Source organism: Vanacampus margaritifer, chromosome 1, assembly GCF_051991255.1.
Source record: "Vanacampus margaritifer isolate UIUO_Vmar chromosome 1, RoL_Vmar_1.0, whole genome shotgun sequence".
Classification (NCBI taxonomy): domain Eukaryota; kingdom Metazoa; phylum Chordata; class Actinopteri; order Syngnathiformes; family Syngnathidae; genus Vanacampus; species Vanacampus margaritifer.
Genome location: NC_135432.1, coordinates 8099516 through 8121938, shown reverse-complemented (window position 1 = coordinate 8121938; position 22423 = coordinate 8099516). Strand labels below are relative to the sequence as shown.

The 22423-nt window shown below is 37.7% G+C and overlaps 1 protein-coding gene across 3 annotated transcripts in view; it reads left to right on the top strand.

Moving 5' to 3' along the window:
• Positions 1-22080, top strand: part of dock3 (dedicator of cytokinesis 3) — a 73629-nt gene extending 51549 nt beyond the window's left edge. Inside the window, exons 34-54 of one of the 3 annotated variants that reach the window (XM_077568909.1) lie at positions 1116-1142; positions 1222-1317; positions 1673-1733; positions 1801-1894; positions 3101-3249; positions 4504-4590; positions 4671-4775; positions 5591-5732; positions 8355-8521; positions 10157-10243; positions 12066-12245; positions 12319-12402; positions 12507-12623; positions 14162-14283; positions 15206-15347; positions 15439-15520; positions 17002-17117; positions 17218-17302; positions 17378-17500; positions 17687-17769; positions 19574-22080. In XM_077568909.1, the coding sequence (XP_077425035.1) occupies positions 1116-1142; positions 1222-1317; positions 1673-1733; positions 1801-1894; positions 3101-3249; positions 4504-4590; positions 4671-4775; positions 5591-5732; positions 8355-8521; positions 10157-10243; positions 12066-12245; positions 12319-12402; positions 12507-12623; positions 14162-14283; positions 15206-15347; positions 15439-15520; positions 17002-17117; positions 17218-17302; positions 17378-17500; positions 17687-17769; positions 19574-20176 (2752 nt within the window). In that variant the 3' untranslated portion in view covers positions 20177-22080. Of the gene's footprint in view, positions 1-1115; positions 1143-1221; positions 1318-1672; positions 1734-1800; positions 1895-3100; positions 3250-4503; positions 4591-4670; positions 4776-5590; positions 5733-8354; positions 8522-10156; positions 10244-12065; positions 12246-12318; positions 12403-12506; positions 12624-14140; positions 14284-15205; positions 15348-15438; positions 15521-17001; positions 17118-17217; positions 17303-17377; positions 17501-17686; positions 17770-19573 lie in introns of all 3 variants that reach the window. The other 2 variants (XM_077568900.1, XM_077568890.1) reach the window with 2 other exon arrangements.
• The last annotated feature ends 343 nt before the right edge of the window (positions 22081-22423 follow it).

The window sequence follows — 22423 nt, the reverse complement described above, 5'->3', positions numbered from 1 at the left end:
TCTGAAAATGTTACAAAAATGTTCGCAGACAGTTTTTCTTGTTGCAAAGACATTTTCAGCATGTTCTGACAGTTTTTCACTGTCTTTGAGACTTTTTGTAACGTTTTATGAACTCTAACGAAAACCCCAAATTTGCTATGTAGAAAAACTTTCATCATGCTGAAAAGTTGTTTTAAAAAACATGCTTAACTCATTCACTGCCATTGACGCCTATAAACGTCCAAAATTCATTGAAACTATTTTTATTGGTTTAACATTTTTTTCAACTTTTAAGAAGAGTATGAAAACCTAGACTTTTTGTAATAATCTTTTAAAAAAAGAAAGAAAACGATTGTTAAAAATTAGGGGCATCAGGTGATTAAAATTTTTAATTGTAATTAATCGCATGACTTCAATAGTTAAGTTACGATTGATCACAAATTTTATATGTCTTCTAAAATGTTAAATTTTTTTCCCCTAGATTTTCATACTATTGTTAACAAAAGTGGAAAAAAATGTTAAACTAATACAAATAGTTAAAATGAATTTTTGACGTCTATAGCCGTCGATGGCAGTGAATGAGTTAATAGTCAGTAGAAAATTAAATTTAAAAAAATTAAAATTAAATAATAATAAAAAAAATTATAATCAGTCACATTAAAATGAAATTTCTACACATACATAACATTAAAGCGCCTATTTAATCAACAATAAAAAAATAAATAAAACTCTACAGTTCCTTTTTTTCTTCTTTTTTTAAACATATTTTAAAACGTGTGCTGACATTATGAGGATCACAAACGATGTATCAGCCATGCTAGAACTCCCAAATCTTTCCTCCACTGTGCAGGAAAATAAGAATGTTGCAAAAATAAGGACCGCAGTTGCTGTTCGTAATATTTGGTGAAAAATAATTCTTAAAATGGTTGGAAAAGTCTCTAAATCCAGCGACGATATCTTTAAGGTGGCAACACTGAAGTCACTTGTACTGCCAACAAAAGTGCATATCAAAAGCAGTGTGTACTTTTGTTTTCTGCTTGTGTCGGGTTCTGTTGGTCTAATAAGTGAGGAGTGTGCTTTTAGACCCGTGTAAAGTGAACATTTAATTATCTTTCTTTTTGTCTGTTCTATCCTAGGACCCAGTTGTTTGGACCTTACCCTAGGTGAGTTACAGAGCCTGCACAGAATTATGAGATCTGCTCGCGGCTTCACTCGGGTCATGTGACCGTTGTTTGTGTTCAGTCTCCTGGAGAAGATTGAGCAGGAGACCTGGAGAGAGACGGGCATCTCATTTGTCACGTCAGTCACCAGACTTGTGGAACGGCTGCTGGACTACAGGTCAAGTGAAAGAGTCACAGGCACTACGTGGGCAAAAGTATTGGGACACCTGGCCAGAAAAAAATCTGGCCCAAAATTTGAGGAAACAACAGTGTTGCACTTTTTGGGGAGGGAGCGGGCTATACATTTCTATTTGCATGCCTGAATATAATAATAATAAAAAAAAAAGATTTGTTAACTAAATTTCCCCTCAAGGGGTTTTAAGTCACTGAAAAGAAAAATGGAGGGTGTCTGTGGGATTTTTGTGCATGAATCCAGGAGCTCATTTGTTCCAATCGTGATGCAAAGTCATGTCTTAGGATATGAGCTTGTTCAGTATAAATAACTAATAACGCAATTTGTTTTCTTTGTTTAGGGACTGCATGAAAGGAGATGAAGTCGAGAATAAGAAAATGGGCGGCTCTGTCAACTTCATGGTGAGACATCATCATTTCAATAGCGTCAACAGTCAATTTAAAATGACCTTTCTCAACTCAAACCCAGAACTTCTACAAATCGGAGGTCAACAAGGAGGATATGTACATCCGTTACATCCATAAGCTGTGTGACTTGCATCTCCAAGCAGAAGACTACACAGGTATGGCAAATACAAACTTGATTTATGCGAGATATTTGGTGCAAAGTTGCAATCAAAATGGTTTGAATTTGTTGCCACAGAAAAACTCTGGGTTTGCATAAAGGAAGTTTTTTTGTGTGGGGGGGGGGGGGTATCAGTTTGAGAAAACAAATATATAAATATGTATTAGTGTGAACCGGAAGTCAAAAAAGGTTGTCAGTAAATCTAAATACAGTTATTTAGACTTCAGTGTGTCTATAAACAATGCAAAATGTGTTTTAATGTGTAATGAAAATGATTTAATCACTTTCATCAAACTAAAAGGCAAAAAATTATTCAGACTGATGGCACAAGATTTTTCTGTGTAAATTGCTGTGTGTTAATGCCAATATATAAATAAATAAATAAATTAGGGGTGTGAATTGCCTACAGTAGTACCTGCCGATTCACTTTGTATCACGATTCATAGGTCACGATTCGATACCGATTAATCCCGATACGAATGTATAAATTGATTATTGCGATTTTTTTTTTAAAAACTCAAATTTATAAAATGCTCATCAGTAAACTTGTACATGTACACTGTAAGATTTGTATGGAAATGTATTTATTTATCTGAAACTTCAGGCTTATAACTGAGCCACTTCATTTCAAAAACAGGTTGCAGTCTGTTTCATGTTTGAAAAGCACTGAAATAAAATATTAAGGCTTAATGTTCCATTAATATAACATTCTTCCACGCTTAATGTGTGAATCCTAACCCTAATAAGACGTTTTGTTGAATATTCCCATAAAAAAAAAGTATCTTTAAAAATCGATTCGGCCGCATATTGAATCGATTCGAGAATTGTGCGCTGTAATATCGCGATATATTGCCAAATCGATTTTTTCTAACACCCCTAAAATAAATACATAAAAATGTGCCGTGTATTGTATTTGCACAACAAGTGTACTACATGTAACAAAGTACAGAAGCTGCTGGTTGCAGAGGGGGGGACATACTGGTAGCGTAGCAGATTTCATTTCATCTGTGTGGCTGAACTTTGCTCTTTTGGTCATTTATTCGGCAAAAGACAGTTGCTACGCTCCAGGCGGCTTCTGACATCTGTTCACAAAAATGTCTGCAAGGTACCAGCACGCTCTGGTGGCCAGACTGTCCAAACTCTCCGCCGTGTCGTTATACGAGGACAGTGTCATTTTCTTACAACTGTGTATCGTTGCTGACAGAGGCCGCGTTCACCCTGCTACTGTACTGGGAGCTGCTCCATTGGGAGGACCGGCCCCTCAGGGATTTTCTTCACTACCCCTGCCAGAGCGAGTGGCAACGCAAGGAGAACCTGAGTCGAAAAATCCTTCACTACTTCAACAAGGGCAAGGTGAGGCAGTGTTACTTTCTCTCATGTACCCGCCTCAATAGTTATAAGAGACGACTAGATGGGACAAAATAAAAAAAAAAGGGTACCTACTTTTTTAGTATTTCTGCTCCTCTCCAATGGGTCGTTGGAAAACTGCAATTGCTTGTTTAGGTTCTTTTTTTTCTTTTTTCCTAAGAGAGAGCTCAGTATTGTTCATTCGGTAATCTTACCGATTCGACATGTCATCATCATTGCTCTCTCTCTCTTTTTTTTCCTCTTTTTCTTTTTTTTTTTGTATGTGCATGCGAGCGTGTACTCATTAGTTCACCTAAAACCTATTAAAAAATCCCATACCGTTCACCTAAACCGAATACTTCAGAATCCCGCTAGAGTCGTGAGGTTGTCAGGAGACCCGAGGAAGGATCAAAGAAAGAAAAAAGGAAAGTGAAATCCAGCACCGACCAGACAGGAAGGAAGGAGAGGTGAAGCAGAGTGAGATCCACAGACATCAGCCTCCACCGATTCGACATGTCATCATCATTGCTCTCTCTCTCTTTTTTTTTCTCTTTTTTCTTTTGTATGTGCGTGAGTATGTGCATGCGAGCGTGTACTCATTAGTTCACCTAAAACCTATTAAAAATCCCATACCGTTCACCTAAACCGAATACTTCAGAATCCCGCTAGTCGCGAGGTTGTCAGGAGACCCGAGGAAGGATCAAAGAAAGAAAAAAAGGAAAGTGAAATCCAGCACCGACCAGACAGGAAGGAAGGAGAGGTGAAGCAGAGTGAGATCCACAGACATCAGCCTCCACCGATTCGACATGTCATCATCATTGCTCTCTCTCTCTCTTTTTTTTTCTTTTTTTTTTTGTATGTGCGTGAGTATGTGCATGCGAGCGTGTACTCATTAGTTCACCTAAAACCTATTAAAAATCCCATACCGTTCACCTAAACCGAATACTTCAGAATCCCGCTAGAGTCGCGAGGTTGTCAGGAGACCCGAGGAAGGATCAAAGAAAGAAAAAAAGGAAAGTGAAATCCAGCACCGACCAGACAGGAAGGAAGGAGAGGTGAAGCAGAGTGAGATCCACAGACATCAGCCTCCACCGATTCAACGACCAGAGGAAGAAGCAGATTGTGTTTGAATTTCGATAGATGCTGGTGTGGTGCTGGTGCTTGTTTACGTTCTAACTTAGCTTGTGATAAACATAAGTGACGTCATGCAGGGTGCTGGGTCCGTCAAGAATGATGATTTCCTTGTGTGTGTTCCTGCAGTGTTGGGAATATGGCATCTCCCTGTGTAGGGAGTTGGCTTTCCAGTATGAGACGTTATACGATTACCAGAGCCTCAGCTGGATACGGGTAAGTCAAGTCTGTGTGCTTCCTGCTTGCGATCTCCTAACGATCACGCATGATTTTGCCATTTTCATCCCGTATGTCAGAAAATGGAGGCAGCCTACTATGACAACATTATTGAGCAGCAGCGGATCGAACCCGAGTTTTTCCGAATGGGCTTCTATGGCAGGAAGTTTCCCTTCTTCCTCAGGGTAAGATGAGAGGATTGGCGGAAAACAGAAAGCGTGTGTTGGACATTAGATCGAAATCAGGGGTGTCCAAAGTCTGGCCCGCTGCTTGTTTTTATTGGCTTCTTGTATATTCTAATGATACAATTAAACATGGTCTTACTTAAAAATAAAATTTTACCACAAGATACCACACTTTTTTAATAACAATTTTAGTTTTTCCACACCATTTTTAATTAAAATAAAAGACATTAAAATGAACATGTTTAAGTACATAATCAATATCAACATTTTATTATATATTTTGTGAACATAATTTTGGGGGAAAATCTATCACAATTATTTATTTATTTTCTGAAATTATCTTTCAAAACATTTTAAGTTGAATGTTACAAGGTGTCACTTTTTATTGCTTTTATTATTATTTGTTTCTAATTGTAAAAAAAAAGGGGTTTATGCAAATTTGTCATCCTCATTAGTTATTCGTCAGTTTTTTGTTGTTGAAAATAAACATGTGAAATGTTTCAAAATATTAAAATTTTTAATCAAAATAGTTTTTTTTTAAATCTAACTAAAAAAAGCCGGATGAAAACTACACTACACCAAACCACTCTATTTTTGAATAAATTAACATTAAAAAAGATTTGTAATAGAATGTTACAAGATATCATAGTTTTTATGCTAATATATTTTTTTAAAAAAACTGATCAAATAATGAAAATTAAGTATTTTCCTTATTTAAAACCATTAAAAATCAGACTGACACTTATGCTAATACTTTTTCTTCTTTTTTCTTTTAAATATGATTTTAACTACTGCTCGCTTTGCCTCATTTCCAGAACAAAGAGTTTGTGTGTCGAGGCTATGACTACGAGCGGCTGGAGGACTTCCAGCAAAGAATGCTGGGAGAATTTCCGCAAGCGATCGCCATGCAGCATCCCAACCAACCCGATGACACCATCCTGCAGAGTGATGCTCAATGTATCCCACTCACTGTACTGAGGACAAAAAAAATAATAATTCCTCTGCTGATACACTGTTGTGTTTTTCTGTTTTTGTACGATGGTGAATCATGGAGGTCATGTCAAAATTGTAACAAACGAGCACAATTCAAATATAGGCGATGATATAACTATTACCGCTTCACCAAAACAGACAAATGTCATCTGAAACTAGCAGTGAATTTAAAAAGTCTACACACCCCTGTTCAAATGCAAGGTTTTTAGAATATAAAAAATGAGACCAAGATGAAGTTATGGCCAAAAACATTTAGCCTTGGTTTCATTGGATCATAAATGTCCCAAACACACGAGGGAAAATGTGGCCGTGATTCCAAAAGGTATGTTTGTGAAGCATCACAAACAGGCCGGCAGACATTACCAACAGTTTGAAAAAGCAGTCAACCAACCATTTCATTTAGCTGTGTGGGAGCAGAAAGGAATTACACATCTCCACCATCTCTTCTCAGATAATATGTTTATATCATATACATCCTTGCTCCAAAAATACAATATAAAAAAACGGAAATTTTTTACATTATCTACAAGTTAAAAATATGATAAAGAAAAAAATTCCAACACTTCGGGGTAAGCTCCAACCGCCTGTTTTAGCTAAAGATATTAACAAGCTTTCTCCGACAACAACAAAAAAACTTTCAAAAATATATAAGTTACTTTCATATACTGATAAAATGTCTTTACCCATCTCGAAATGGGAGACAGACTTGTCTATAGCACCGGAATCTGACTTTTGGATTCAAGTTTGTGAAAACGCATTTAAAATGACAAAACACACAAATTTACAACTTATCCAATATAAAATTATTCACAGAACATACATTACTCAATATATGATGAAGAAAATGGGACTCTCAGACTCCGACATTTGTCTCCAATGCTTACAAAACACTACAGACACTTATGTTCATGCTTTATGGTTATGTACTCCGGTTATGTATTCCTGGACTAAAGTCTTAGAAAAACTTTCCGCTATTTTGGACTGTAGGATACCTTTATCTCCAAACTTGTGTTTGCTAGGTGACCTAACAACAACTGACTTACCACATAAACAATTTCAATCTACACTTGTAGCCCTTACTATCGCTAAAAAAACAATTCTTGTTAACTGGAAAAATAAACAAACTCTGAATATCGACCAATGGTCTAACCTCCTCATAAATCACATTTTAATGGAAAAAATGTCTGCCTCAAATAAAAAACAAATATCAAAATTTATAGAAACATGGTCTACGTATATAGAATTTTTTAACCTAATTCTGGTTACTTAATTCTGTCTGTTAGCGAGAGCCACTACATCGTGATAACTTACATTGATGTTTCTGCATTTGGCAATTTATTATAACATTTATTAAATGTTTTTAATTTATTTGTTTTTAAAAAAAAAAAAAAAAAAAAGAGCAATGATGATGTCAAATCGAATGAACAATACTGAGCTCTCCTGAGAAAAAACAAAAAACAAAAAAACAAACAAAAAACAAACAAACAGGAAAAGCAGTCAGTGTTTGCACAAGACCGTCAGGATTCTGCGAGAAAGACAAAAACAGATTAGCTGAACTTTATTTGGGGTTAATCAGAGCCGCTTTAAAAGGTGACATGTGCGTGTTGACTCCCATTTAGCACGAGATTGAAAGCGAGCGGTCAATTCTGAACAAAGCCACATTCTAGTGTGCACACTTGGACTTGTTCATTTTCAATTGCGTTTTTCAGGATGTCAGTCACATTTTAACGTGATCTTTCTCTCATTTTTTTTTTTTTATATCACAGAAACCTGGCATTTGAAAAGGGGTGTGTAGACTTTTTATATCCACTGTTTATGTGTATCCCACAGGGGTTTTCTCTGCTTCAGATGTTTTTGGTGTGCAGTTTTAATTGGAACATTGTGTTTAAATTACAACACAAAAAGTTCTCTGCATTTTGAATTTTGCAAGTAATCTTCATCTGGTTGTGTATTAATGCACATGAGATCATTCCAAACAAAAGGAACAAATGTTGGATACATTGTGGTCCTCATGATCATGCATCTGTAGCTTTCATTTAAAAAAAAAAAAAAATCTTTGTGATCATGTTAACTAATTATAATTTTGTTTTGATCAGTTGTATATTTGGATAATAACATTCACAATATTTACTTTTAGGCCCATAAAAAAATTGTCCTCTATTTTTTTCTTTTAACTTTAAACACCACCACAATGGATTAGAGAGAAAAAAAAAAAAGATGTGCTCTGACTGCACACTTTAATTTGAATTTGAGGATTTTTACATCCAAAACAGGTGAATGGTTTGTATATGTGCACCTAACTTCAAACTTCAAAAGTGGGAGCCAAATATACAAACTGGTGTCATTCCAACACTGTTCACCTGATTTGAATGTAAATACCTTCAAATTAAATCTGCAAAGTCTACATTTAAAGCACATCTAATTTCATTTCAAAGACATCGTGGCGGTGCTTCGAGTCAAAATGACGAGAACTGCAATATCGATGGACCTGACTGTAAAATGGCTCCAAAGAGGACAGTAAAACGTGTACTTTCTCTTTCCCTGTCTCCTCCCTGTCAGTTTTGTTCCTTGACACTCAGCTTGTAGATTTGCAGATCTACGCGGTGACTCCGGTGTCAGACATCTCAGATGTTCCTCAACTGGAGCGCGTGCCCGAGAGGATCAAGAGCTTCTACCGCATAAACAATGTCAGCCGCTTCCACTATGACAGGCCTTTCCACAAGGGCCCCAAGGACCGCGAGAATGAGTTCAGGGTACGGTGAGGCGCTCGCTCTCGGAATTTAGATGTAGCCCGCTGTGAAACGGGGAATGCTGAGACTCTTTGGCGTGAGTTCCGGATGCTGCAGCACCTCCCAGTGGTCACAAAGCAGAACTTCATGCAGCAGTGCCTGAGCGTGACTGCTAAGTGCAGTGATCAGCAAAAATAACTACAGTACACGACACCTCTTTTGGAATGTAAGGAGTTTTTAATCCATTTTTTTTTTAGTGGAGGCAAACACAATACAATTTAGAATCTTAAAATCACATGTAGTCGCAATGCAAAGTAGAAAACAAATTATTATAGCTAGGAAATGATAACAACAGGAGTTTAGAACAAAATGACAAAGGCAAAAAGGAGATAGTAAGTATGTAGTAATGTAATTATGCAATATTGAACCCTCCTGTTAGGTTGGTTGTCAGAAACAGCAATATTGTTCCCGGGTCAATTTGACCCAGGTGATATTTAATGATAAAAATGCATCCCAATATATTAAACCACTTAAGTTGCAAATATTTCAAATGAGCCAGTTTTAGAAAGTTTCATCATGAAATACTGCTATTTGTTGTTCTTCAACTTTGAAATGGGTCAGTTTGACCCGACCTATGTTTAATGTTCCAAAAGCGGCCTGATAAAGAACTATAGCTCACGATTAACAGTTTTCATTGCAAAAATGTCAAAATGAACCATTTTAATTGTGTTGATAAAAAGCTTCATTGTGAAAAACAATTAATTTTAAAATGGGTCAATATGACCCAGGCTATGTTTAATGTTCCAAAAGCATTCCAGTGAACATTTAACTGAAAATATGTCAAAGTGAACCATTTTAAGTGAAAACTTTTGTAGCCAAAAAAAAGCCTACTTGTTGTCAATGTTAAAATGGGTCAATTTGACCCAGACTATGTTTAATGTTCCAAAAGGAGGCCTATAAACATTTAACATTTCAATTAAAAATATCAAGGTGAACAATTTTAATTGTCTGTCGATAACACGTTTAATAGCCCAAAAAACCTAATATTCATACTTTTTCACTCTTAAAATGGGTCAATTTGACCCAGAATATTTAACATTTCAAAACCAGCTCCATAAACATTGTTTATATGTTATTATTAACCGTTTTCATTGCACATATGTCAAAATGAACCATTTCTTATAGTCTGTTGATGTGAAGTTTCCTAGCTAAAAAAAACTATGTATTGGGTCAATTTGACCCGGTATATGCTTTAATGTTCCAAAAGCATCCAGAAAAACATTGTTAGAGCTCCTTAGTGACTGTTTTCATTGTGAAATATGTCAAAATGAACCGCTACATTATGTCGGTGCCAAGTGTGACAGTGAAAAGCTAATATCCATCCATCCATTCTCTGAACCGCCAACTCCTTTGTTCTTTAATTTGAAATTGGGTCATTTTGACCCGCAACATAAAAAGAGGGTTAATTTGCATAAATTATCAAAATGATAGGAGTCGTTATCATTATCATTCAAACTGTTGATTCAATTTGCATAAGACAATTATTTAACTTAATATTTACATGCCCATTTCCTGCACCATTACACAGTGGCACCCCCCTCCCACACGCCTGATGTTGACAATGCGGGGCAAATCTCTCTTGTCTGCTTGTTCCAACAGAGCCTGTGGATTGAGAGAACCACGCTGATCCTCTCCCGCCCTCTCCCGGGCATCTCCCGCTGGGCCGACGTGGAAAGGAGAGAAGTGGTGAGCAACGTCGCTGCGTGTCGCGTTTACTGTAACTGTGTTAACTTCAGGCTCGTGAATCAGCATTTGCCTGCTCCAGTTCTTCAAGTCGACAAAGTCCAATGCCACTTTTTTTTTTTTTTCAATCTTTGATGTCCTTTTTTTGTGGTTGCAAGATTATTTGGGTAGTAAAAATCCAGAATGCTCTTTTTAAAGCGACTCATGTCGGTAAAAAAAAACAAAAACAAAAACTGGTATTTTTCTTGAATGGGTCAATTTCTCAATTAATATTTGATACCTCAATAAGCTTAGCTTGGATTTTTTAATAAAATTAAAATTAAATGAATTTAATGGAGTTTAAACACCTTAAAATATTGTACAAAGCCCATCATGAATTTTAACCAGTTAATATACAAACTAAATTTATAAAAAGGGAAAGTGAGTACAAATTAAGAGGAACAGGCATTTTTTCGAACGATGTATTTCAACTCAAGGTGTCAGTCTGTGAAACAATCTGGATTGTAAAACAAAATCTTTTCAGTCTATTTGTATTTTTTTTTTAAAGCATAAATAAAAAAAAAATATAAAATATATATAGCACAAGGACACACAGTTGAATTACTTTGAATTATCTTGTAAGACTGAAAGCGCTCGTTGTCATTAAATTTGTGTTGTTGTTTTTGTGCCTTTTTATTTTTTAGTTGATCAGGGACAGACAAAACCAGTTTTACTTCTTTCTGTCCCCTTTCGTTCTTTTGCTTTAAATTGAATTTGAATATTGCTTTTTATTATCTTCTTTTCTTTTAAAAATGAATGAAATTAAAATGATTGATTGATTGTTAATGGATCTTTATGAATTACTTTATGTAATAATTATAATTATTTGTGAATTACCACTATATTTAAGTATTGTAAAACACTATATGATCTGTTTGTCGTGCCCTTCTCAAGTCAAGTGCAAAGTGTGGTCTAATTGGATGGAGTTTTCCTTCTTCTTTCAACCCAAATTTGTGTCCGTGTGTCTTTTGAGATCTGCTCAATAAATGTTCTCAAATTTACACGACAGTAGATTTATCCTCAATTTAGCTTTGCTAAAGGATCATATAATCCGTAAGGAATGACTAAATTTAATCTGAAATATATATATTTTTTTCACTGCAAATGTTTCTAGACAAGAAAATAGTGAATTTCAGAAATAAAAACTGTTGATGCTGTATATTAACTCTTTGACTGCCAGACGTTTTCAGAAAAGGGATGCCGTGGGTGCCAGCCGATTTAAGCATTTTTGACTGATCTTTCAAGGTCCGCAGAAAATTATGTGTTTGGACTATGGAAACACACATACTACCAAATGAAAGATTGGACTCTCATCTTTCATCAGAAAAAAAAGTTTGTTTCTACCTTATTCCGTTTTTCAGTAATCAACAATAGAAAATGGTTAGTTTCACCTCTGTTTTGAAACAAACGTTTTTTAACGTCTTTGGCACTCCTCCATAGGATTTTACTAAACGTTATTTAACGTTTTTGGCAGTCAAAGAGTTAAGAAAGAAAACAAACTTTTCATTTGTTACATTGTCACATTTATTAATTAAACTAATTTGGAAAGTTTCTCCTCAAATGAAATCATTGAATAACAAAACTGTTCCAAAAAAAAAAAAAAAAAAAAGTAATCTTGAGCGTAAAATGTCTTCTTCCCACCCCTTGTCAGGCATTATCGGAAACTCGTATGTGAAAAAGTTCCTTGCTAGTAGGGTATGAAATAAGCGATATAATTACTTATCTCATTGCGTTTCATTGTAAAACTTGCCTGAAATAAATGAGAAAACACCGACTACACTTACAGGTGGAGGTGAGCCCTCTGGAGAATGCCATCTACGTGGTGGAGAATAAAACCCAGGAGTTGCGCACTCTGATCAGCCAGTACCAGCACCGACAGCATCACGGCAACATCAACCCGCTCAGCATGTGCCTCAACGGGGTCATCGACGCCGCGGTCAACGGAGGCATCGCCAGATACCAAGAGGTAGACGTGGACGCTTCGCCGGCTCCCGGCACACGGGTTTGTCTTGATCATTTGACACCTGCCTCTTCTACAGGCGTTTTTCGACAAGGACTACATCAGCAGCCACCCTGAAGACACCGAGCGGATCACACACCTTAAAGACCTCATGCAGGAGCAGGTCACACTGAGATTCAATGCCACTTCCTCCCCCCCAAAAAATATGAAAAAAATTATGTAATTATGACAATGTACGTTTCCTCTTTTGTTGATTTCTTGCCGCAGGTGCACATTCTTGGGGTGGGTCTGGCTGTTCACGAGAAGCTGGTCCACCCGGAGATGCGTCCCCTGCACAAGAAGCTGGTGGACCAGTTCCACATGATGAGGACTGGGTTGCACCATGTGAGTCACGGCTTCGAAAGTTTTTTTTTTTAGTTTTCTTTTGTTTTTTTTGCTTTCATCCACAATGCAGACATACAATAGGGCTGTAGAGTGAATCGTTTTTTTAACTCATTCACTGCCATCGACGACTATAGACGTCAAAAATGAATGTGAACTATTTCTCTTAGTTTAACATTTCTTTTCATTTTTTATGAAAACCTAGAAACAAATTTTTACTGTACATTTATAACATAAAATTTGTGATTAATCATTAGTCAACTATTGAAGTCATGAGATTAATTACGAATACAAATTTTAATCGTCTGGCGCCCCGAATTTAATTTTTTTTATTAAAAATAAGGGGTGATGACATTTTTTTAAATTGTAATTAATCACATGACTTCACTAGTTAACTAACGATTAATCACAAATTTTATATCTGTTCTGAATGTACAATAAAAAAAATTCTAGGTTTTCATACTCTTGTTAGCAAAAGTGGAAAAAAAATGTTAAACTAATAGAAATAGTTCAAATGAATTTTTGACATCTATAGCCGTCGATGGCAGTGAATGAGTTAATCATGATCACAATTTTGGTTGTCTCGATTAAACTAACCTGATCATCAGTGATGTTTACATTTACAATACTGCATAAGTTCTGCAAGCACTTTTTTAACCAGTAGTCAGCCGACCACCAGGGGGCGAACACATGGTGAAGAGAAAAAAGTACAGCAAAAAACATTGAAGATGAAGAGCATAATGGAGACGAGTGTTTTGATCAGGATTATCCGTTGTCTAGTTGAGATTAAATTCAAGTGACCCTAAACAAAGATAATATCATATTAAATCGGGTATCCCTTGTTTTATTTTTATAATTGATTCTAATACATTTCATTTTAAAGTACATTTTGCACTGAAAACCATTTATTTTATTTTCATTTTACTTTTTTGAAATTAGTGCAGTAAAATTATAGATGTTTTCCCTATAATGAATAATTAAGATTAACTCATTCACTCGCAGCCATTTTCACTGAAGTAACCCCCTTCGCTCCTGGCTGTTTTACTGGATTTTGACAAATTTTGCAAGGCCCACAGAATATTGTGTTCTCTTCTTTCGTCAGGAAAAAAAGTATATTTCTATCTGCTTACGTTTTTTGCAGCAATTAGCATTAGAACATAGCTAAGTGTCATTATTATTCACAAATTTGTTTAAAACAGTGGGGGGGATGAGCTTTTTGCAACATGGCCCTGGTTGATCTCTTATTACTCCGCTGCCACCTGCTGTCCGTTTTTGTAATCGCTACCATTGCTTCAAGCATTCTCTTCAGTTCAAAGGCTGCGTCAAAGCCTTCTGTATATATATTTATATATTTATAGCAAATGAGTTAACAAAATTGTAAAAAAAAAATATATATTTATTGTTTTGACCTTGACCGCGCAGCCCTAATTTCTCTTGTGAATAAAAAAAACAACTTTGCATCTAGCAGTGCAATATTTTTTTCACTATTTTCCTGTGAGCAGTATAAATATTCAGAGTAGTATATTTTTGGGACTCAGCAGGGTGTGCCCGGCGTGGACCGATTCGGCCCTGCTGGCTGCTCCGGGGTCAATTCTCCCAGAGGCGTCCTCTCCTCCCACAGCCACATGAGCCCTGAGAGTATGCGGCTCTTACACAGACACAGGTCAGTCACCTTAGTTCACCTGCATCATACGCTGAGCTCAAATATTTCCTGCTCTTCGGATGAAGGCTTTCGGGAAATTGCATTGACCCTTAAAATGAAACACAGTCGAGTTTCACTTTGTAGTTTAACGCAGGATTTTGCTGCGATTATTTTTTTCCGCACTGTTACTGCTGAATCATGTAGCATTAAACCAAGAGGAAAGAGTGTGTAAAAGAAATAATTTTTTTGATTATTACACACTTGATAAAAGAAGCAAGTGGCTTAATTTCATGGTTGAGAGGGTTACCTTATAAATGTATTCTGATAAATTACAAGTTACATGAGTACCATAATAGTCAAGTAATGTACTTGATTACTTTAAATTACTTGTTGATTACTCCAAAATCAAACTACTATAGACAAAATAAATTATCTATAAAATATACACTTGTCTGATCTTTTCTACCTTATAAATGTTTGAATATTCATGTTTTTGGAATGTGGGATACCCAACCATGATATTTTGATTTAATACTGCATCCATATTGGGGTGCTGACATTTTTTCCAGCAAAGTCGACAGAAATTGACGTGTGGCGTGACGTGCCCTCGGGCTCGCATTGCGAACGTCATGGCCCACCTGTTGTCTGAGTGTGGTCACGTGACGTTCACAATGAGATAGAACGACGTCAGTTTCAGTCGACAGCAGGGGGCGATGCTGGATAACATGCCAGCCCTCTGACATGGATGCATGAATGTCCTAATAAAGATAATCACCTCCAATGTTGATTTTTTTTCTCAAGACAATAATTGCAAGTGCATATTTAGGTCACAGGATACCTAACATTAGGAACAAAAGGGTTCTATGTGTCAGTGACAGGTTTCTTTTTCTTTAGAACATAATTCTAAAGTCACAGCTGTACTCTAACCAATTATCTTCCGCAGCCCTCTGAATCTGCAAGGTTCCATTCGGCACTCGTCGTCCTCGCTGTCCTCTCACACTTCCAGCGAGACGGGAACAGGAAACCTGGCCATAATGACGGAGGGTCTGATGGGGGAGCACCCCGAGGAGGGCATACACATGCAGGCAAGGCTTGAAATCTTTTTTTTTTTTTTTTTTTTGGATGAAAAACGTTCTCATTCATGCCTCGTCAATGATTTTTTTTTTTGCTTCATAGCCGAGCCCTTCGTCCTCCAGCCTGAGCTCCATACGTTCCAACTCCTCCCAAATTATAAACTCTGCTCCCTCGAGTGCCAGAGGTATGCTTGTAAACGATTGTTTTTTGTGATAGCCTGCCAAGATATAGTTTATTGTATGCCATTGAGCTGTCAGAATTTATAAGCCCATTATTCAAAGAAAATATAAAAAAAGGCAAAACTAAAGATGGGCAAGTTCAACTAGTTCTTCTCACATTTGAGAGTTCTTCTGCGTTCCTCGTGGCTCAGTATCCAGCAAAGTCAGTGTAGCCCTGAGTAAAATGTGCAGGGGACTCAACAAATAAATAAGTCTTGGGTGTGAAAATTTACCCCGCAAATTTGCGACTTTATATAGAGGCAGATTTGCGAGAAAAAAACTTACGAGAAATACACATAACGGAGCTATAGTCTAATCATGTAAGGATTCGTTGGTGGTTAATGGGACACTGTTTATAAAATGAAAAGGCAGGATGGAGACGGATTCATTATTAAATTAAAACTTTACTCGTCATTCACCGCAGCCAGAGCGACAACACTTCCTGATCCCCTATCAGCTGACTAACACTGCCCAATCAGATGCTAGCATACTTTAGGTAAATGCTAGTGAATGACGGAGAGCAGCAGATTCAACACTTCAACTTAGATACTTGTACAAAAAAAAAAGTATGACCGTGTAAATAATAATTCTAGAAACATGAATCTACAAGTAAATATAAATTTTAACAAATTAACTTAAATGCTTGATGGTCCGGGTGTGGACCTTCGCAAAGCGAGGCGTCTTTGTCGCTGGCCAGTGGCCGTGCACAACGCTTCAAAGAGCCAATGCTTAGCATGATATGGTTAATCAATGCTAAAGCAATTACTAGCTCCTTTTTTTGGGAACCCGACTGAAAAGTATTGGTACAAACAGTCAAGCAGTACGCCACGTGTATTTCTCGTAAGTTTTATTTTTTTTGCGCGAATCTGCCATTATATAAAGTGGCAAATTTGCGAGAAAAAAACTTGTAAATTTGCGAGTTTATAAAGTGGCAAATTTGCAAGTTTTTTTTTCGGAATATCGCCCCCGCCCTCTAAAAAAATTAATAAAAATATACGTGTCCCTAATACGCCGTCGTACTCTTCCAGGTAGAAAGTCTACGGTTTAGACTGGGAACGAATACAGTCTTTTTCAGAGTAAAATTTAATGTGTAGCTAATAACTAGTAACTTTTGATTACAAGACATAAAAAAAGTTCTCCAGTGACCTAATTCAGAACAAATTTTGTTTTTCCAAATGTGAAAGTGATGATCTTCTTGCAATGTCATGACTTATATATAATGTGAAATTTATCACTTTAAGAACATGTACATTATCACATTAACTTTATCACCTTATAACATGATCCTGAACACAATTACATGAAATGTATCACCTTATAACATGACGCTCAATTAAAGATAACGTGAACTTCATCACATTATAACATAAAAACTGAACGCATTTTTTTCTGGTGTGGCAGCAATACGTTTCCGTACTGTTTACATTTGACATGTATGGCTTCTTAGGCTCGCCATCGTTACCTGACAAAGCCAAACACAACAGGGAAGTGATGATCCTGCTGCCGTCTCATCGCGAGAGGGCCAACAACCCCGTGTACTACAACATGGCAGAAAACGGACAGGTAGGGAGCAATGAGTCCAGATCACGAGAAGAACAAATCGGTCGCTGACCATTTTGGAAACTAGCACATCCGCTGACGCTGCATTTGTCCTCTGGAACAGAATAACCACTTGCAGCGTGCCTTACTGCAACAAGTCAGCCCCTGCAAGCCGTGCACGGATCCTCACATGACTCTGCCCGAGAAAGGTGCCGCACAAACCTGCTGAAATATTTGATGCGTGTCACCTGCAAGCACGATGACGCCTTTTCTGTTGCCGGCAGTGTTTCCGAACGCTCCCAGCAGCTGGAACCTGGATGGAGAGAACCGGGACCAGGTGTCCTACATGCCAACTTCTGCTGGAGGTGTAATTATGCCCCCCGTCCCTCCTAGATCCTTCCCACCAGGTACGTGACCCATTTACAGCAGCACATTGCGCACATTCTTGTTTTTCTCCTGATGATATAAAGCGGGAGTCCAGGTGCGGTTGCCAGCTCGTTAATTGGGGCCAGATGCTTGGCTGTATTCATCCGAAATAGAAACTAAAGACGTTTGTGTTTTGAAAAAACAGCTTTATTTTTTTTTTTTTCTAGGACACTTTCTGATGCACTGTGACGCATTTAACACCCAGAACAGCGACCCTCCACCTGCCCTCCCTGTGCGTTCACTTCGAAAGGTACGAACATGGGTTGGGGATTTTGATATTTCTCTTATCAATTATATAGACAGGGTGGACCATAAGTTTTTATTTATATAATATTTTAATTTATATATAAATGATTATATATATACTTTACATAATTGTATTATATATAATAATGTATAATATTCATATAATAATTTATATTATTTATTATAATATATATATAATTTTATTTATATTATAAACATTAAAATATAATAATGTGCTCTATATGATTACCATTGTTGTAAAAACACATTAATACATGTGTCTTTCTGATTAGGACGCAATAATTAATACCATTCAGATTTTACAATAATTATTTTTATATTACCCATTTTACAGTAGCTTTAACAAAAAATGAACAAAGTATTATCCTTGACTTCTGATTGCAAAACTAGTAATCCATCAATTTGTTGTGTATATGTAATAATATGATGAGACGATTAAACATTTCTTTGGTTTCACTGTCAGAACGGCCCTCTGAGTGAAGCCGTATAAACTAACTACAAGGTGTGAGTGGCCCGCGACAAAAATAATTTTTATATGATTATATATTTATTTTACGTTTTTTATATATATATTTACCCTCTACAAAAAAAATTTTTTTTGGTTAGTATTTTTATGTGTCTGGAACGGATTAATTAGATCGGCATTATTTCCTATAAGAAATATTTGTGTGGATTTCTAACAGTCCAGTTTTAATCAGGCTTTCTGGAATGAATTAATTATGGAAACTGCATTCATATTTTTACGACATACAGTAAAAATTCTGACAAGATTCATCTTGTCTCATTTTTACAGCACAAAGAAAGTTGCTTTTATTATCCCCTCTATGATTGAACTTTTTCTTCACCATCTTGCTTTCCCATCCCAACAAATTTTAATCGTAATTAATCGCATGACTTAAATAGTTAACTCGTGATTAATCACAAATTTCAGTTGTAAATGTACAGTAAAATGTACAATAAAATATTTTTTTTCATACTTGTTAACATAAAAGTGGAAAACGTTTTAAACTAATAGAAATATGGCTGCATCTTTTAGTAATTGTAACAGTCATTTCAAAATAATTCATAAAATTGAGTAAAAAGATGTACTGTACTGTAAAAAAGTGTGATATCGATTTGTGTTGAGGTCATTTTCTGCCACTAGATGGCATAATTGCATTTGTAAGATGTTGGTGAGAGCTCAGTGCATTTTTATTTTTATACACTCTAAAAACGGTTGGGTCAAAAATAACCCAACTATGGGCAAACCGATCATCTACAGTACTTGGGTCTATTTGACCTAACTTTGAGTAAAGAAAATGTGTCTTTCAGAGTAAAACAACTCATAAATATTGGTCAGATCCTTTACTTGGGTCAAAAAATGGGTCATTTTGTAAACAACAACCTAAAAAGTTGGGTCAAATTGACCCATAAAGTGGATCGGTCCATGTTTGCTCCATAATTGGGTTACTTTTGAGCCAATTGTTTTTAGAGTTAAGAGTTATCTACTCTTTATCATAAAGTAACTTGTGAAATTCTGCACATTTTAAAATTGTAAAATACAACTTGACCCCAGGCTCCACAAATATATGCATTATTATTCAATGTATTACTGCTAAATTTTGACAAATGTCTGCTGCATTGCGACTGAAATTCCCCAAGTTCAGACTTTCCAAGTAATTAATCGCACGTTAAAAAAATTTGTGGCGTCAAAGTGGCTTTAAATTAACTCAAATTGAACGCACTAATTTTGACACCCCTATTCTTAACACATGAGTAACACGGACTTTTTGCGTCTCTCCCCGCAGTCGCCCCTCCACCCGATTCCCGGTTCCCCCACCAGCCCTCAGTCCGCTTTAGGTGGCAGTAACTCCACCCTGTCCGGCAGCGCCAGCAGCGGCGTTTCCTCCCTGAGCGAGAGCAACTTCAGCGGCCAGTATCCCGACCCGGGTCCCATCCGGAATGACGCCTTGGAGCCCCTCCCCAGCCACCTGTGGTCACCCCCCGATGAGTACCTGGCCTCATCCTACCTGCACGTTCACTACGGCACGCCGGAAATGGACTCGGTGGACCCGGTCCGCCCTTTCCACTACCGCAGCCCCAGCTCGCACCCTCACTCGCACCCTCACGCTCACGCTCACTCGGGGCTGGACGGCCACTCCCACGGGCCGGCGCCTCACCATCACCCGATCGCCCACGGGCCTCATCACATCCCGTACCGTCGGCCTCAGCCCCCCGCCATCCCGCCCAAACCTTACCTGAGGGAGGGCTGCATCCCGGAAGAGGACCTGCAGCCTCAGCCCATCCCGCTGCCCCGCAGGATCTTCCACTCTCCCCACGGCCACAGGGACGAGCAGGGCAAGCACGCCTGGGAGCAATGCATCAGCGAGGAGCACGAGGAGGCGCAGTGATCCCCGATGGGAAACTCGCCAGAAAACGTCTGACGGGAGAGGATGAGGGCGGGGGCGGGGGCGGGGGCGGGGCCTCTCGGAGATGTTAAAAAAAAAAAAAGACGAAAATGAGCTGCTGATTAAAGTGGACAGCAAACAGTCGTTGATTGTACACAGTTGTACAAGTTGTCTGTGAGCATGTTTTCCATTTGCGACTAATCGGACAAGCATTTTGTGAAGTCTAGCGACCATGAACTCGGCGCGGCGTCAGGTGGTTGTTATTCACAGTGAAGTGACTTCTTCTGCTTTCAACGCTTCATATACAGGAATTCTTATTTTGATAAAAAAAAAATAAAAATTTGCTACATGATAGTGTTTTCAAAGGCTTCATACAGTACATCCATTACACTGTTAAGTGCTCCTTAATAGTGACTCACGACCGGAATGACGCTTCACTCTTTTCGAAAGTCGGACCGGCATCTCAAGGGACTGACTATTCTCCGTATGGAAACTCACGTGAATGTATTCCCGGTGATCTACTTGTACAGCAAAGCTGATGATTTTTTGTCCAAGTGCTTTAATTTGAGTCTTTTGTGGAGGGAGCCGGTGGAGAGGAACGGCTGCGAGCTGACAGGCGGGTCTGGAATGAATCACTGACAAAAAGCGTCATGTGACATGTTCTCTGTGAATGAAGGCTGGAAGGACTCTCCACTCGACGCCTCTCTCGGTCACGCTTTTCTGCTCCCCTCTTCTCCGTTTGCTGTATCAGATCCTGTTAAGCAGTGAGGGCTAAACCTGGATGATGACACTGTCAAGCCACTCAGAAAGTGTTGCAATCGCCTACTTGCCTTAAGTGCAGTCACGTACAGTTTGACCTCTCATCTGGACTGGAAGCGCTTTCTTTCGTGTTCCGAAAATGACACGCTTGAGTGAAGTTTTTTTTTTCTTTGTTGTGGTTTTGTTGGTCGTGCTGATATTTCTTATCCTTCCTGCGAACCTGGTTCCGTAAAAACAAATCATGCCGTCTTTCAGACGGAGAACAAGCATTGTTTGTTTTAGTGCAGTGGCTGGGAAGGTGACGTTGAACTTCTTTTCTTGATCCCTTGTTGTTTTATTTGGCGGCTGGAGGCTTCGTGTTACTGTACATCACATTTCCAGCTGACTAGACGACATCTATTTTTGTATGTGAGATCATCAGTGGTGTGAGCTTATTTACAAAGGGCCCCCGCGTACCGCACGTGTTGCTGTACTCCGTATGGAAAACGAGCCTGAGCTTAGGTATAAACACCGATGCGAGTATCGACGGCGGCGGAGAACTACAGAACGAGTCGATACTCAAACGATAGGAACGATTACAATTTTCCAATGTAAATTCCGTGACTGTACATACAGCGGTATTGTGAGATATTTTTGAGAATTATTCCAGACACCTCCGAAAAAGATTTATTGTTGTTTTGTGTATATACATATATTCCAGAGATCAATGTAATTGATAACTATCTATAATCAGTGTTTGAAAACGGAAGAATTCATTAGACTGTGGCTGTCTCCACCGTTCTTGACTATGAGTCTCATATAAATAATTTATACACTTTTCAATGTGCTTTCCTGTACATATGGTGTTAGCATGATCGGACAGTGTTTGGTTGTAAAAGTGGTTTTCCTACTCCCATAACTGCTGTGGTATGGAATTCATTAACAATACCAAACAATAAAGACAATCTTTTATCAGCATCACCAACTGGCAACGCATTTGTTTTTGCACGGCTAAGAGGAAGTAGCCTGGCCTCACCACTAGGCGGCAGTATTGGTAACTAAAATCATTGTTCAAATCATGTTGAGCTCCTGAAAATGGAGGTACTCTGCATAAAATGGCTGTAATTCATATCCATCTGACGAATTAAATCTGAAAGTCTATACTTCAATCAGAGCTTGTTGGCTGTTATTTCAGAACCGTTCTTATAACATGATCAAAACCTCATGTCTGACTTTCTCCTGAGGATGCACATTACAAAATGATTAGTCATATAATAGCAGAAATCAATGCTAATGTTTGACTTTTTTTTGCTCAAGGACACATGCTAAGTAAACCCAATCCAATGGCTGTCAGCACAGTCCTTACTCCTTAGGTTGTTTGCTTGTGAGTGTGCACTAAAATTCGCGTGATTTATTTATTTTGTCTAAAGCTAAATAGTTGATTTAGTGAGGCTCAAATCCTTCTAAAGTGGAGCTTCCTGACTGTTTTTATTTTTATGGACTTTACTTATA